General features: G+C 43.0%; 2 protein-coding genes across 3 annotated transcripts in view; both read left to right on the forward strand.

Moving 5' to 3' along the window:
• The first annotated feature begins 829 nt into the window (after window positions 1–829).
• On the forward strand, window positions 830–9,647 carry His2av (Histone H2A variant). The gene is made up of 5 exons (XM_071781239.1): window positions 830–983; window positions 1,130–1,207; window positions 6,266–6,379; window positions 7,699–7,828; window positions 8,158–9,647. The coding sequence occupies exons 1-5, from the start codon at window positions 981–983 to the stop codon at window positions 8,217–8,219; spliced, it is 387 nt and encodes a 128-aa protein (XP_071637340.1). The 5' UTR covers window positions 830–980; the 3' UTR covers window positions 8,220–9,647.
• Window positions 9,648–10,261: 614 nt separating this feature from the next.
• Cad87a (cadherin 87A) overlaps window positions 10,262–15,530 on the forward strand; it is a 201,907-nt gene continuing 196,638 nt past the window's right edge. The window contains exons 1-2 of one of the 2 annotated variants that reach the window (XM_071781222.1): window positions 10,262–10,445; window positions 12,412–12,565. In XM_071781222.1, coding sequence (XP_071637323.1) covers window positions 12,528–12,565 — 38 coding nt within the window. In that variant the 5' untranslated portion in view covers window positions 10,262–10,445; window positions 12,412–12,527. Of the gene's footprint in view, window positions 10,446–10,469; window positions 11,090–12,411; window positions 12,566–15,530 lie in introns of those variants that run through there. The other variant, XM_071781223.1, reaches the window with a different exon arrangement.

Raw genomic sequence — 15,530 nt, forward strand, 5'->3', positions numbered from 1 at the left:
TGCTATTGCACGATACTCTTATTAATTATTATCGATAACATTTCACTGATACCGTTTCACAAACATATATCGTGTACCACGAGAATAATCGAACTATCGTTGTTGATAACACAATCGTTACGCGATACTATTGATGTGAAGAACAGATTGTTTATGATGTAATCCCATCTGATATACACATCTGTGTTTATAATCGATAATTCAAACATTAATGTATAAAACATTTCTTCATAATCATTACATAAACATTACTCTGCTCATTTAATTCTTTCTATATATCGTTCATAAAAATCAGAAACGAGTTTTATACATTGTGAGAGAAAAACATAACTGACATACACAAAGAAAATAAAATCGATAACTAAATTTTAATGTATTTCGTGCGACGTATACCATATGCTTGGCAACACCCGACGATATTTATAGCTACAATAACTCATCATTGTAATATTTAAGTTAAGATAATAGATCGTCGGTTAAATACGATTAAGGTATTTGCTCGGTTTTTTTATAGCGAGATACCCGCGCGAGCGAGGTATAGCGAACGCGCCGCGCGTTCTTTCGCCTCTGTTTACTTCATTTTTATTCATACGACCCGAGCGTGGTCCGTCGAGGGAACGACGGACGTACGACCAGGCACTAGGCAGGCCGAGGCGAGCGAGAATCGTTGGCGCATACGCATGGTGCGCACGGGCCACCCGAGACGAGAGCCCCGAGAGCCGAGAGCCAGCGAGAGCCTGTGCGGTGCGAGAGCCGTTTATCGCTCGAGCGATAACTCGGCGAGTTCGCCGCCAGGCGGCGCCCCGCTCGGCCGCAGCCTCGCTCCTATTAGCTGACGCGCGGTCACGTGGCACGACCGCGGGAGGCGCCCGCAGCGCCAAGCGCATTTGGCGGGCTCGTCGCGTTTAGAAGACGGCGTCGTTCGTGGCTGCTCGTAAGTCTTTCGTGCTGTGTGAAGTGCCGAATATCCACGTCGCGCAATGGTGAGTATCCGCGAGTTTTTGACGCGCACGACGGCCATCCGCGGCGGCTCGCGGTGCCCCCGCGCGCCGCGGACCCTCCTCCGTCCCCTGACGGAGTTTCGCGGCTGGATCTCGTGAATTAACCGTGATTTTCGTGTCCGAAACAGGCTGGCGGTAAGGCGGGCAAGGACTCCGGCAAGGCGAAGGCGAAGGCAGTCTCGCGTTCGGCTAGGGCCGGCCTGCAGGTGAGTCGCGCCGACGTCCAACGACGAAGGCTAACGTAACACCCGTCGCGGCGGGGGATCGATTGGCGAACGGAGCACGCGGATTTCCCCCGGTGCGGCACGGCATACACAACACGTCCCGGCACCGCGTCCGCGTTTCTTCCTCCCCGTGCGCTTCGTCGCCGCGACGACTTTGCAGGTTAAATCATCATGGTTGGCGCGAAAAGCCCGGCCGACTCTCGGGGCGAAGCGGGTTTTCGGCGGCTCCCCGGCCGACCGGACGCGCCGCGCGGACGCGACGCGGTGCCCCGTTTCTCGGTCTACCCGCGCCGCGCCGAACCTTCGAGAAACGGCCGTGCGGAACGGTTTACTTTTCGAATTGCTCGCGTGCGGTCCGCGGACCGTTTTCAAACGCGGCCGACCGACCGATCGGCTCTCTTTCTCTCTCGCCCTTTTCCCTCCGCCGCCCGGGAATAGATCGTTTCGACGCGATTATTCGACCCCGCGCGGCGACCTCGGCGATCCGCCCGTAAATCTTCCGATCGGTTTTCGCTGCGGAACTCGGGATTTCCGCGCGGACGAGCGTCGTAACTGACCAACGCCGGCCGAAGGCGTCGTTTCCGTTCGTGGCCCGCGCCCGCGGCTCTCGCCGTTTGTTGTTTTCCGTTCTCCCCGGGCGATCGCCGCGACCAACGATTGTCATCGGTACTCGCCCGAGCGGCGGCCGGCTTGTTTTTTTTTTTAATCGTATTTACGTTCGTCGCGACAGCGAATATCCATCGATCGCGCGCGTGTAATCGCGTTTTATCCGTCGACTTAGCCCCCCCCTCTCTCTCTCTCTCTATCTCTATCTCCTTGTCGTGCCCCTAAGGGCCAATTTCACCAACCACAGTTAGCTTAACCGACGGTTAAAGTTAGCAGGATTGACCAATAGAAAGCAGGGTGGATTTATTTCTATTGGTCAATCCTGCTAACTTTAACCGTCGGTTAAGCTAACTGTGGTTGGTGAAATTGGCCCTAAGGACGCGGGGTACGATTCCGCATCGGAACGGTCGATCGAACCGACGACGGGGCGCGAGAATCGCAAATTCGAAACGCGGACTCGTTCTCCTCGATCGCGACGCGTCATTCGTTTTATAATAGTCCGTATCGGATAACTAATTAACGCAAAGGGCGTCGTTTTCGAGAGAGATCATCGCTCGGAGTAAATTTTATCTGCCTGTGACAGCGCGCGTGGAATACATCCCACTCGACGCGGTATGCAATTTTCGCTAACGCAATTTGACGATCCGTGTAACAAAATTCCGTCCAACAAAACCGATGTTGCGTAATGCGCGACGGAAATAAACGGGATGTCCAGCGAGAACATTTTTTTTTTTTTTTTTCGAAACATCTCTACAGGTCCAAATATATGCTTTGATTTGTTATTACTGTAAACTATTAAATAAGTCGATAATTAAACAGTGTCTTATTTTCACCGTTCAAGTGGATTAAAATGGAAGCACCGCGGCGGTGCTTTTTAAATTAAACAATCTTTTTAAACGTTTCGAGTATCGACGAAAAAAACAGAAGTGAATAAAAATAACGTGACCGCGAGATCAAGCCAGTGCCGGTTATACGTTATTTATTTAAAAAGTTCCTAGCCCGTATTCGATACGTTATCGACGGCGACGTCGCGTTTCCACGATCGCGATTAGAATTCTTAATTGTGACACCGGAGATCACGCGGTCTTTCGTTTAAATATTTAACTGAACCGTCCCGGGTGTCACGCCGATGAGCAGAAGCCCCGTATCCGTGTTTAACGTTGAATGCGAGATCGGGTCTCCTTTGTTTACAAGGAGACCGACGCGACGTATGTACGTGGGCTACATTTAGCCGATTTAGCGGCAACGCAAACGACGACGGACGACGCGGTGGGCAGGCAGATACGCCACCGCTCGATATTCCGGCGCGATAATTTCGTCGCCCAGTAACATTTGGCAAATAAGATTGCTTCCGATATATCGCGCGTTTTCGGATAAAGATTATACAGCCGTGCCTCTCGCTCCGCGAGACGACGACGACGCTTCGCCGGCGGCGGGAACTCGCGAGGCGAATTATACTTTTGTCGTACTTTGGATTGCGTACAGATCGCGCAAAAATTAAACAAGTATTCAACAAGTCTCGATCGATAGCCGGATATTACCCGGCTGCTTACGACTCGTCGAATGGTGCTTCTTGTGAAAATAAAAGTTCCAGCCAATTGGGTGGACGAATTGTTCGTTAAATCGTTAATCTTATCTCCGAGTTAAATAAACGATTGCAATAAAAATAAAAAAATAAAAAAAACGCGGGTGTCCGATAAACGCCGAAGCTGCGTTCTGTGACAAATGTGCGCGGATCCGCAAGGTTTCTCGACTCTAGGTGCGGTTTTAAATTTTCCCGACAACCCGACGGGTACACAAAATTCTCGTTGTTATGGCAGCCCCAGTCTCCCTCTGGAAAAGCGACGTTTCGACGTGTCGATCGCGAGCCCGGTATCAGCGGTGACAAAATTATTGTGCAACAATATCGACCGCGCTTCAGAGAGAGCGAGGGGCGGGGTAGGGGAGAGGGGGATCAGCCACTTACGCGATCGGCATGGGAGAATCTTCGAGCGAGAATTTTAGAGCAGCGGACGGGATACGCTCTAGAGCGAGGTTCTCAAACGCGTCTCGGGGCGTGCGTCGGATGACGAAACTTCGTGCCAAAAGCTGGAGAGGCGACGGGAGTGCGAGAGAGAGAGAGAGATAGATATATAGATAGAGGAGCGGCGGGGAGGAGAGAGCGAGAGCGCGTGCAAGAAAGAGAGAGAGAGACGGAGAGAAAGAGCGAGCCAAATCGTCCCGCTCGATATTCGTAGCATGAGAACGGGACGAGGTCTGATATTCGCGCGGGTTCCGCGAACAGAGTCGAGAGAAGAGCGGGAATTTTCCTCTCTCTTTCTCTTTCTCTCGCTCTCGTGAAGGAGGGGAGAGACAGAGAGAGAGAAAGAAATAGCGTTCCCTGCAGCGGAACGACGCGGAATGCCGAAATGACGAGGCGGAATGTGCCCGGGACGTGTTCCGGGCGAGAACGAACGAACGCGACTTCCCGGCGACGAGACGCCGCCGCGGAGGAGGAACCCGGAGCTCGTCCCGGCCGCGTTGCGGGACGCGTCGCGGAAATCCGTGCCGTCGCGTTATCGCTCGATATTCAGCCTCGGCTGAGAGAGAGAAGCTACCGACGCCGCCGTGACCGACGGCGGCGGCCGGATGTCACGCGGACGGATAGTAGACGCGAGCCGACTCCGTCCGGAAAACGTTCGGCCGTTACTGGCGCAGAGGTTCCGGCAGAAGTCACTAGACGTGTCCTCAGTGGCGGATTGACTCCCCAGGCGCGAAGAAAAATTTCGGAATTTTGCAATTATTAGCACGAGTAATCGATATCGTTATTGATACATCGAAATTTGGAGTACTAAATTAATTTCCGTTCGTGTCATTCCGTTATACTAATTATAACGCAAATGTAACGCATATTGCAAAATAACATATAAATTATAAACTAATGTATACCTTGCCGACTAATATCGCGTTAGTTTCATCGCCAGTCAGTTACTACTTATTGTCATGATCACCGATATCGATTCTGCTTGTGTCAAAGGTTGTAAGATACACGATCTTCAAGTGATATGAATTTTCAGCGAGCAATAAACTATAGATTTAAGACTGTCATATTTGTGAGGATTTGAAAGTAACAAGTGATTTGAACGTAATACATTAATTTTTAATTTTGACACTTTGTTTAGTATTTTCAATTATTTTTTTTTTTTATTAGTATATAACTTTTGGAGTAAATTTTGTTTGTGGAGCCTCACGCGCCCGTGGAGAAATCGCCCCTGAAACGCATTGAATCCGCCGAGAACATTATTGGCGCTATGAGCGCTACGTTCAGATCAAACGTCATTTACGTAGTTTTATCCGTCTTCATTCGCTAGGTATATACAGGGTGTTTCTTAACACGTGACAAGCGATTATCTGCTTTACCAGGAACTGTTTAAAATAATTATTAACTCTTGAACGCATTTCCAAATATAACTCACGTATCGCAAGTTGCTCGTACTTCGTGTCTTGACTCGAAATCTCCCGAACAAAAACAGAAAATTTTGAAAGTTCGGAGCTTACAAATTAATGAGCTTTACGTAAATTTTTCTATCATTTCTATCTAATTTATATTTTAAACGTTTTTTGTCCAAAATGTTTTACTTAATAACGACGTTTAGTTTTTCCACTGATTATTTTTATCAGATTTATCGTTTGGTGATAAACGATATAATTATAACGTTATTCTTTACTTATAACGTTTTACTTATTTCACTTGTTTTTTTTTATTTTTGGGAGAAAACATTCTTTGTGCATTCTTATATATTTCTCTCTCGCGTCTTGCCTAGTAAAGTTATATTCTCTTTCGGAAATCCCTGCAAGTTTGAGCAATATTGTTTAACAATATTTCAGCATAAATAAATCTAGGCATAAAAAAAGTATAAATTTAAAGGTACAAACTTAGTATTAATTTTTTTAAATATTTCCTTTTATATCTTCACACCAGGGATATCATCTTTGATATAATAATGTAATAAGTAGCAAAATAAAATTTTGCGGCGCAACTTAGGGCGTCCGAATTAGACACAATATTCGGTCTCGTTTCAAAAGTCGAGTGTACCTCATGTATATATTTTTGACAACGTACGCGAGAAGTGGAGAAGGGAGAGATGTCGGTAATGATGTTTATTAAGTTTTACCATAACTATGTGGTGGTCGAACGGTCGTTCCCTTTTTCGCTCTGAAACCTAAAGTCCAAGTGCGGGACCGAGAGAGAGAGAGAGAGAGAGAGAGCTTTTTATATCACTACACACGTATTACATACATTTCTGCGTAACAGTGACGTCAGTGTCTTTCAACGCGTAAGGAACATATACCGGGTGTTGAGCCACGAGGCTCGCAGCACTCTCGTCAACCTCGTCGAAATTCGCGTTCCCGGGGTCAAAGAAAACGCGGGCTAATGCGACCGATTCATTGCAGTTCCCCGTAGGCAGAATTCACAGGCATTTGAAAAATAGAACCACGAGTCATGGTCGGGTAGGCGCTACTGCGGCGGTGTACAGCGCGGCCATTTTGGAATACCTTACGGCCGAGGTAAGTGAGCATATATGTGTATGTGTGAGAGGGAGAGAGAGAGCGAGCGCGAGCGAAAGAGAGAATACGAGAGATTGTAACTGATATTGTAACCGAGACCGAAATCGCGACTCCGCTAAGTTCGGAGTAATACCTCGCAAGATCGAGAATTTCATGCAAACAATAATTCGACAATTGTCGAATGTTGTCAGAATATTTAAGACGAAAGGAGATTTATAAATATCTATAAATATCTATAATTATCTATAGATAGATAAGAATGATTCAAGCTAAAAATACGTAGAAAGAATAGTAAATATTACAAATGATAACGACGAAATAGACGAGATCATTTGTGAGGATAGGATCGAAGTTAATTAAGGGAAACATTAATGTATCGCAATGCTTTTCTCATTGTTAATACTTAGTTAATACTAGTGCGTTTGTAAAGAATCATCAGGGGAAATGTCGTTAATCTTTAATCGTTGAATTATAATTTAACTATAATTTAACTATCATTATACTTACAGTTAAAAACGATACAATTTGACATAAATTTGGACTAACAGCACAATTACATTGCACAAGCGCCGTTAGGTGGACAAGGGGGACGAGTGCCTCCCAATAGATGCAAATACCTATATGATAATTTCGAATAAATTAAAATAATGTTTACACGTGTAACCTGAAAACCCTAATAAGTTGAACTTTAAACTGCACTCTTTTTATTTCTTATTTATGTTGTTTCTTGTGTGTTTTTTTTTTTTTTTAGTTTCTAAAGCTTTCCCTCGAGTTTATAGCTAACGGCGCCAGTGTACATTGCTTACAATGTAAATACATAATTAAATAATTAAATATTGATATCAAATAATGTTCTCATCAATGCAAACTCAGGAAGAGGAACACAAAGAAAGAGCGGACATCGAATAGAGGTGGAGAGAGGGAGAAAGAATTAAAATACAGGCAGAGAACAGTCATTATAATCCCGGCGAATACGATAGCGTCTCAGTTTCTAAAAACATGGTTGTCTTTCCCGCTTTTATTTTTGAGTTTTAAATGCGTTTTAAATTGATTAAATATATTAAAGACGATATACAGGGTGATCCATTTTAAGTGCCCATCTCAAATATTTCTTGAACAATACATTTTAAAGAAAAATTAAAAATGGGTTACCCTGTATATTTATTGAAATTAAAATAGCAAGAAATTTCTCAATTGACGAATAATTACTTTTATATAGCTTATTACTTCCGTTATTTGTGTAATTATGAAATTATTACCGATGTACTTTATTGTGTTTCAAATGGTTCATTAAACGATTGTGCTCTCTTTTTGCTCAGGTATTGGAGTTGGCGGGAAATGCATCGAAGGATCTGAAAGTCAAACGTATTACACCTAGACATTTGCAACTCGCTATACGTGGTGACGAAGAATTAGATAGTCTCATTAAGGCAACAATTGCAGGAGGAGGTACGTTTCTTTTCATAAATTTTTTATAACTTGTATAATTATACATCATTAATACAATTTAGAATTAATATAATTATACATTAATAATTGCAATAATAATCAATAAATGCAATTAATATAATTATACATCATTAGTACAATTTAATCATTCTAAACAGTTTATAATGTTGAAAATTATCATTTTTTTGGAATGAATTTTGTACGTAGCAGTATATTCAGAGTTTCTGTACATAGAGTTTATCGCTAATGTGATATTTTCTTTTTGTACAACTTATACCAATGAGAATACGAGAAAGAAATTATACATATATGTCATTGTTTGATTGCAGGTGTTATTCCACATATCCACAAATCACTTATCGGCAAGAAGGGTTCGCAGAAGCCAGCATAATTTAGCGATAATTGACATTGAACATTTCAAGATTCGTGGGCAAACGGGAGGAGGAGTTGGTCCAGTGCTTGTTGCAACAAAGTGTACCTAGGTTACTAAATCGATGGCGAGACTGGCGTGATATATACATAGATATATATATATATATAGATAATAAATAAAACAGTATATTGAGATATAATTTAATATAGATAAAGAAAATGAGAGTTAAAGAAAAGACAAATGTTCATTGACAATTGACAAACGGACAAGACAGGGAGAGAGAAAGAGAGAGGATTCTAGGCCGAGTGTAGGAAATTTTTTGTGTGTGTTGCGAGCGATGCGTTGTAGCATGGCTCGAGATGATGGCAGTCTTTGGTACAGTTTGCAATTTTTGAACATTGCAGTAACATCAGAGGACGTGTGAAAGCCTGTTTAATTACCACGTTTAATTATTTACCATTATGAACGAAACTCGATTACTTTATCAAACCGCCATCGTTAATTTTATCTCATTTTCGTCTTTGACTCGCGTTATGTGCCACTGAAGGAGGTTTTTTGCTCCCAAGTAGTAACGCTCTCATTTCACAATCTCGCACACATGAATACACATGAATTGTGCAGTTCAGTTATTTATTTCAGATGAATTTTAGTGTGTTTAGATTTATTACATATATACAATTATGTCAGTGGAATTATATAATACATGGATTATAAACAGTAAAGTTTTACGTCGAATTCATCACGACAAAAGAGAAGGAGAAGAAATAGCGGACATTTATACGCATAATTTCCAATATAGTTTTGGAATCAAATAACTCCACTTGGCCAAATTCGTATAAAAGTACATACTAAAGTTTTGATCTGCTACTTAGATATTAAATCGTCTCTCGTTGCACGTTCACCAGTTTACAAGTTTCTTGCGCTTTCCTCCTGTTAGAATCACGATGATTATTACATAGGGTTCCGATAATAAATAGCAACGATTTCAAAGTTTGAAAGTTTAACTTTGTGACTCGATTGTACATAGTGTTTTTTAATTGCATACATAAAACTCGTGTAACATATACGTGAATATTGAGTTTTGTGAGCTTCTGAAATTAAATGAGCCTTTTATTTCAAGAACCAGATTGTGGAATGTTCAGTTTTATTAACAAAATTTTCTAGATATTGCGATCTTAATAATAACGAAGGCTGAATTCGTTTCTTGTAAAATAATCTGAAATGATGTAGTAACGATTCGACCGAATAATCCGAAGATTTATTTGCACATGTAAGAACGTGCCGATTTTCATTTCCGCTCTAAACATTTTTCTTTCTTATTTTAATAATATTTGTCAGTTAGTTAATCCTACGATTTAGCATAATTTTTATTGTACGTACACGGTTTCGCACCATATGTAAAACGTTCATTTTCATAATAAAAGATAAATTTTATTAAACTCTGCACATATATATAAATCATAAATTACTATGATACTTTATACAAGATCTTTAATTAGAAAAAAATTCGTATCCTATTCTTTAGGAAAGGAAGCTATACTTATATTTTCACAAGCAATATTAAATCGTTGAAAGACCGAACTCGTCAAAAGAAAAAAAAGATTGCATGCTTTTTTTATCGCGAGTATTTATACACCTATCTCAAAATAAAAAAATAATGGAGAGAGATAAGGTAGGTGATTCTTTTGTGTGGGATATGTACATCGAGTTTATAAATAAGCTTCGATTTCACTCCGTCATGATGGCATCAGGTATTGTCCGGATATCGAAATTATGTAGGTGCATACTTAGATGCCTGCGTTGCGGAGTAACAACGACGGCCCTGAATCCTGTGCAAGCTTGGCGCGCGGCGCGCCCGTGCGGTGGCGCCGTCCGGCGAGCGACGCGCGAAGCTAACACACTCCCCCCCCCCCCCCCCGACGACTGTCGTCGAGCTGGTCGCCGGGCGTGATAGCTGCGGGAGGCCAGAGGGGAAGGAGTGCCCGCGCCATTGGCGAGCGCGAGCGAAACGGAGCGAGGGTTTTCGGAGCTGCCCCCCACTCCCGCGACGGTGCAGCGCTTGGAGTAGTGAAGTCGCAGTCGCCTTTCACGGGTACGGTCGGGTTGGTCGGTCGGTCGTTCGTTCGGTCGGTCGGTCGCCCGAGCGGGGCTTGGAGCAGCGTACACACGCTCGCGATCGTGCTTGTCGTCGGGGTCGCTCCGGGAATTACGCCGTCGTCGCACCGGGGAGCAGCAAGTCCTTCGGTAAGGGCCGGCTGCGACACGCGCGCACACGCGCGCACGCACACGCGCGCAGGCAGACGCGTACCTTCGCTGCCCCCGCGATCCGGGCGCGCACTCGGCTCGCGGTGACAGGTCGCGTGGGATAGGAGCGAGAGTGTGTATCTCCCGGCAGGACGCGTGTCCTTCCATATTTCATAGAGAGAGATCGAGAAAGGTGCGTGCATGCGTGCGCGCGCGCGTGCGTGCGTCTTGTTGCTACTTGTTTTAAAAACGCGCACCGCCCTGAAGGTTGCCGCGTCCATCCTATCTACCTTGCTGTCGCGTGAAGTTGACGCCGGTACGCACGTCGTCATCTGCATCTGAATTGAATGCGCGCGCGAGTTCGTGATCGGTTTTCCTGCCGGCGATCCTCTCCTGCTCGCGATCAGTGCCAGCCTGCCAGCCGCGTGCGGAATTCGCATCCGAGAGTTCAAGGAAAGAGCGCGGAGCCGTCTCTCCTTTCCTTTCCCGCTCGCTTCGCTCGACGTCGCGTCGTTCCGTGTTGTTTCGGACAGGGCGAACAAAATCATCCGCTCCCCAGCCGGTCTTCGTTTGCGTGACGTTGTTCAGGTGATTCGCTCGCTTGAAGGCGCGTTGTAACAATTTTCGAATAGTCCTTATATCAGGTAATTCTTTTCATTTCCCCATGCTTACATTGAGGATGCACGAATATCGATGTGGACGCTTGATGCTTGAGATTGATGAACGTGAAAAGCTGAAAAATATAATTCAAATTGTACCTATTACATATTTTTATATTATATAATTAATATCTAATTGATTTTATAATTATTCAATATCTCTCTAACATCGTGAATTATTTTTTAATCTGCGACGAGGACATTCGTCGGAAAGTAAATGAGAGAGAAATATAGTTTGGGGTATTATTTGACAGTAAGGGCAGTTATTTCTGATACATTATCGTTTTCAACTTAATTTTTTCAATCTAACAGTGTAAATGTTAAAAGAATTCTTTTGTTGACTATGTTATGACGTAATCATTTATTATCACAATTGGAAAGGACATTAAACAACATTTATTGAATTTAGCGAACGCGAAAAGTTGCAGAATGTCATCGATGAAGCTCTTTCTCTTTATCGGATTCGATCGATAAATATTTTACGCTACGTCGTGGCGAAATCTGCTTTTCGTATCAAACGATATTCATTTTCATATTTTTCCGAAAATAACTTGGGGGTAATATTTGATATTCGTTATTTTAGTTACTAAAGTTACTTTGATGTCTAACGAATCAGTTTATCCGTGTAGTCAATTAAATTCCAACCAATTACGCCTACAAACTCGAATGATTAATTATTAATTACTCCGAGCCGGTAAAGATTAACGAACGCGTATGCGTGCAATTATGGTCGCGTCCGGGCAAATGGAGGGTAGGTAATTGCAAACGCCTACCTTTGCAAGTAACGAAGTTGAGTAAATCAAAGTACACCGAGTCTTATTCGCTTAATTGACTCGATCTTTTACGAATATAATCGAAAGCAAGGAACTCGATCAAAGCGTAATTTCTTCGGTTCCTTAATCGAGCGCCGCATAACCTTCGGGCGCGTGTCTATAACATATACAAATTGCGCTTATTTCATCTAGATTAGAGACACGGTTGGAGAAACAGACAAACGAATTGATAGATATTTTACGCGAAGAAAGCAAGAAAGAAGGCGAAAGAAGGAGAAAGACGCGAGACGCGACGTCGCGTTTGCGAGGCGAGCGAGTTTGGATTTGAATTCCGTGAACTTCGCGCGCGCGCGGCCGCGGCTAACTTCCGACCGCTCGAACGAGATTCGTCGCGCTCGGACGTCGCGGAGTCGCGACGTGACGCTCGGAATAAAATTGGGGTTTCGCGTGCGAAACGGCGGGCACGTTTCGTTCCGTCCCGCTCGAACGGAGCCCGCTCGAGAGAGAAACGTCTCCTCTTCTGCTTCTTCGAAGGCTGGTGTGCGCGTCGCCGTCGCCGTCGCCGCGCCGCACGGGCACCTGGCATGGAGTAATCTGCTCGCCGCCGTGAGTCTTCCCACGCAGCACGACCGGCCTAGGATTCTTCGAGGATGACGGGCAGACACGCGGAACGAGCCGTCGCCGCTCGGTGAGTCCCTTCGCCTTTTCGCGTATATGTAGCGGCCGCGTTTCACATGCGATGCACGCTGAACGTGACCCGAACGTGTGGTCTATCTGTTTTAGCCGCGCGCCCTTACATTTTTTGCATTAGAATTAGAAAAGCCGGGTTTGGTTCTTGAGAGTGAAAGAGAATAGTGGAAAAAGCAACCCAAACGGATCTACATCAGAGAGATGTAGATAGAGGATACGAAGGGAATGTGAAAGAAAAAAAGGGGGCGGGGTAGCTAAACTATTAATTTCAAATTTGCTTCCTCTTTCACTTTTGTGATTACCTTGGTATGAAAGAAAATACGTTTGCATGCTCGATCAATGCAATTACACTCTATAACATCATGATAATGATAATAGGTGTAAGAAATCGTTCCTTCCTCTTTCTCGAAAAAGTGTCTGAATTAGCATTTTGCTTAAAATATCTCAAAATTATATACTTTTTTATAGATTCAAATATCATTTTGAGAATATACCTTTTCCGCGTTTTTGTGTACAAAACTGAGCTAAAATAGAATGACTTATAAAGGCGGATATTTTTGGCGGATATAAATTACAGATTTATTTTAAGTCGTAAAATGTAGTATTGAATTTTAAGTCATAAAATATAGTATCGAAAGCTTCTATAATATCAAAGTATTGAAATTAATAGCTTGCGAATTATTAACCGTTGAAAATGGGGTTTTTCTCTCAGTGAGCTATATTTTACAGATTTAAATAGATAAAGATTTTTCCTTTATTTAGTTTCATCAAATGGATTTTGCTTTATTAAATAGAGATTTCAGTTTGACATTAGTTCTAAAAATGTTTAATAATGAAAAATTAAATGAATAATGACTTCTCGATTCTCGGAATTGAGGAAATTTATGTCAAACTTGTCAGATATTCTACTATAATAATAATAAGTTTAATTTCGCTGTAGAGAAGCGGCTACATATTAAAATTTTTAGATATCTTTCTAGTCTGTCAAATGCAGTGGGTTTTGCACTGAACCGTGCTATTTACATCCGTGTTAATTAATCTTCCTCATTGTGTGCCACCGGTTTCCGATTCGTATAACCTACATATTAATATTTATATACCATTTAATTTTGTGAACTGAAAAAAGAGGAAACATCCAACTGTAAAATATTGCATATATGTATAAATGAATTTCACCGACACAAAGCTGAGCTACATGAAAAAAAAAAAATACAATTTCCCTATTCGAGTGTTCCCATACGTAAAATAATAAATAATTGATATACATTCGAATAACCTTTAAGCGTTAACAATGATTGTTAAATAATATCTGGAATGCTACTAGCGCGAATATCATAAATCCGATATCCTATTTTAGTTTTAACGATATAAATTTTTTTACGAGCAGCATAATATAATTATAGCGTAACGCCGTACATTTTATAATTATTTTTATCCGTAATGGCTCGTTTTATCGGAATTTTTTTTCCATCGCCAGTTTTATCACTGGCAAATTCAAAAGATCTCGCTGCTGTGATATTACGCGAGCAATTTTCCTTTTTGCGGCGCCGCGGCCGAGTCTTATCCAAACTAAAACCGTGCAGTCTAATCTTGTGAAAGACCATCTTTTGAAAATGCGCACCACTCGACAGAATCCTATTTACACAGGCACACCACGGGGCGCTGTAATATCGTTAATGCAAACTTTCGCCGGTCACGAACGCCTTACTCAATTCGGGCTTGTTTTCGCGCGCACGCGGATGTAACACTTCGCTGGGAGCAATTACGGGAACTCGCGGTCTAAGTTCGCCTCGCGAGCAGTCGCGATAATGAACCGAGATCGCCGTGCGGTCTCTCCCGGTGCAACACCGTGTATATGCTGCCGTTTGGAGAGCATCGTGCGCGTTAACCCTTGAAATAATATAACGAGAAGCGGTATAAGGTATCCTCGTTCTCATAATTACTGCTTCGTTCTTCGCCGTGTCTAATGATTTGCATAATTGTTTCAATTTACGTCGGTTTTGTAAAAGTTTCCACGATCGCTAAAAAAGCAGCAAGATTTTTCACGGTGCTTATACAGGTACAAGACGAGCGTTATTAAAGTAAATTTCAGAGAGGTTTTTTTCTACTTTATTCGAGGGCGTGTATACACGATGAAAAACGAAATATTCCCCGTGATGTAAACTCGTTTAGCGCTTTAAAAGTTACCGTCGCATTTTAATGGAAATAAACAATCAGCGATTACCTCGTCGCGCGCGCGCGCAATAATAATTAGATAAAATAACACGAGAACGCGTATATCGCTCGGTTGTTTTTTTGCGCATTCGCGGATTTTATATTTTATATACGAAGGAGAAGCATATCCAAATATTTACCCGGCCGTATTTCGGCGGTATGCTCTCGCCGAGGTAAAAGCAAAGTTATACAGAGTTATTGCAGCGGCGCGGCGCGGCCCGGCGCAATATTCCGTGCCGGGGCGTATTGTTTGCCGATCGCGTCCTCGTTTACCACCCATTGATTTTAAAACACGCGTAAACGGCGCCCCGTCGCCGGTGCCGGACCGATTTTTCGACCCTTGAGCAAGCGCGACCCTCGACCACTCCGCGAGACAAACACGCTAAATCGACGATATATCGCTGTGTATTTTTTTTTTACTCTTGGTGCTCCGCGGTGTTTTGTGAATACTCCTTGCGAGCGTCCTACAAAAACTTCGTACTTGAAAAATCGATCTTGCGCCGTGTGATTTTAGTCGTTTCGACGAAAACGGCTTTTAATCAACTTTGCGAAGCAATCCTTCATCGATTATTCCTGTGTATCCGGGAGATTTATTTTCTCTATTCTTTCGCGAATAATTCCAAGGAAGTAGTTCTAAATGTACTAAATACTAAAATTACGTGATGCTTGTAGGTTTTTAATAATTTTTATTAAGTGCAGCAATCTCTATCAATTTAAACGGACACGATTTCTTGCTACACTTTGGTTCC

Source organism: Temnothorax longispinosus, chromosome 6, assembly GCF_030848805.1.
Source record: "Temnothorax longispinosus isolate EJ_2023e chromosome 6, Tlon_JGU_v1, whole genome shotgun sequence".
NCBI lineage: Eukaryota > Metazoa > Arthropoda > Insecta > Hymenoptera > Formicidae > Temnothorax > Temnothorax longispinosus.

What these genes read in the sequence shown, in the direction of transcription:
- His2av (XM_071781239.1), top strand. An exon ending in TGGAATACCTTACGGCCGAG is followed by an intron (nt 6,380 to 7,698) that starts GTAAGTGAGCAT and finishes CTTTTTGCTCAG; the next exon opens with GTATTGGAGTTGGCGGGAAA. An exon ending in GGCAACAATTGCAGGAGGAG is followed by an intron (nt 7,829 to 8,157) that starts GTACGTTTCTTT and finishes GTTTGATTGCAG; the next exon opens with GTGTTATTCCACATATCCAC.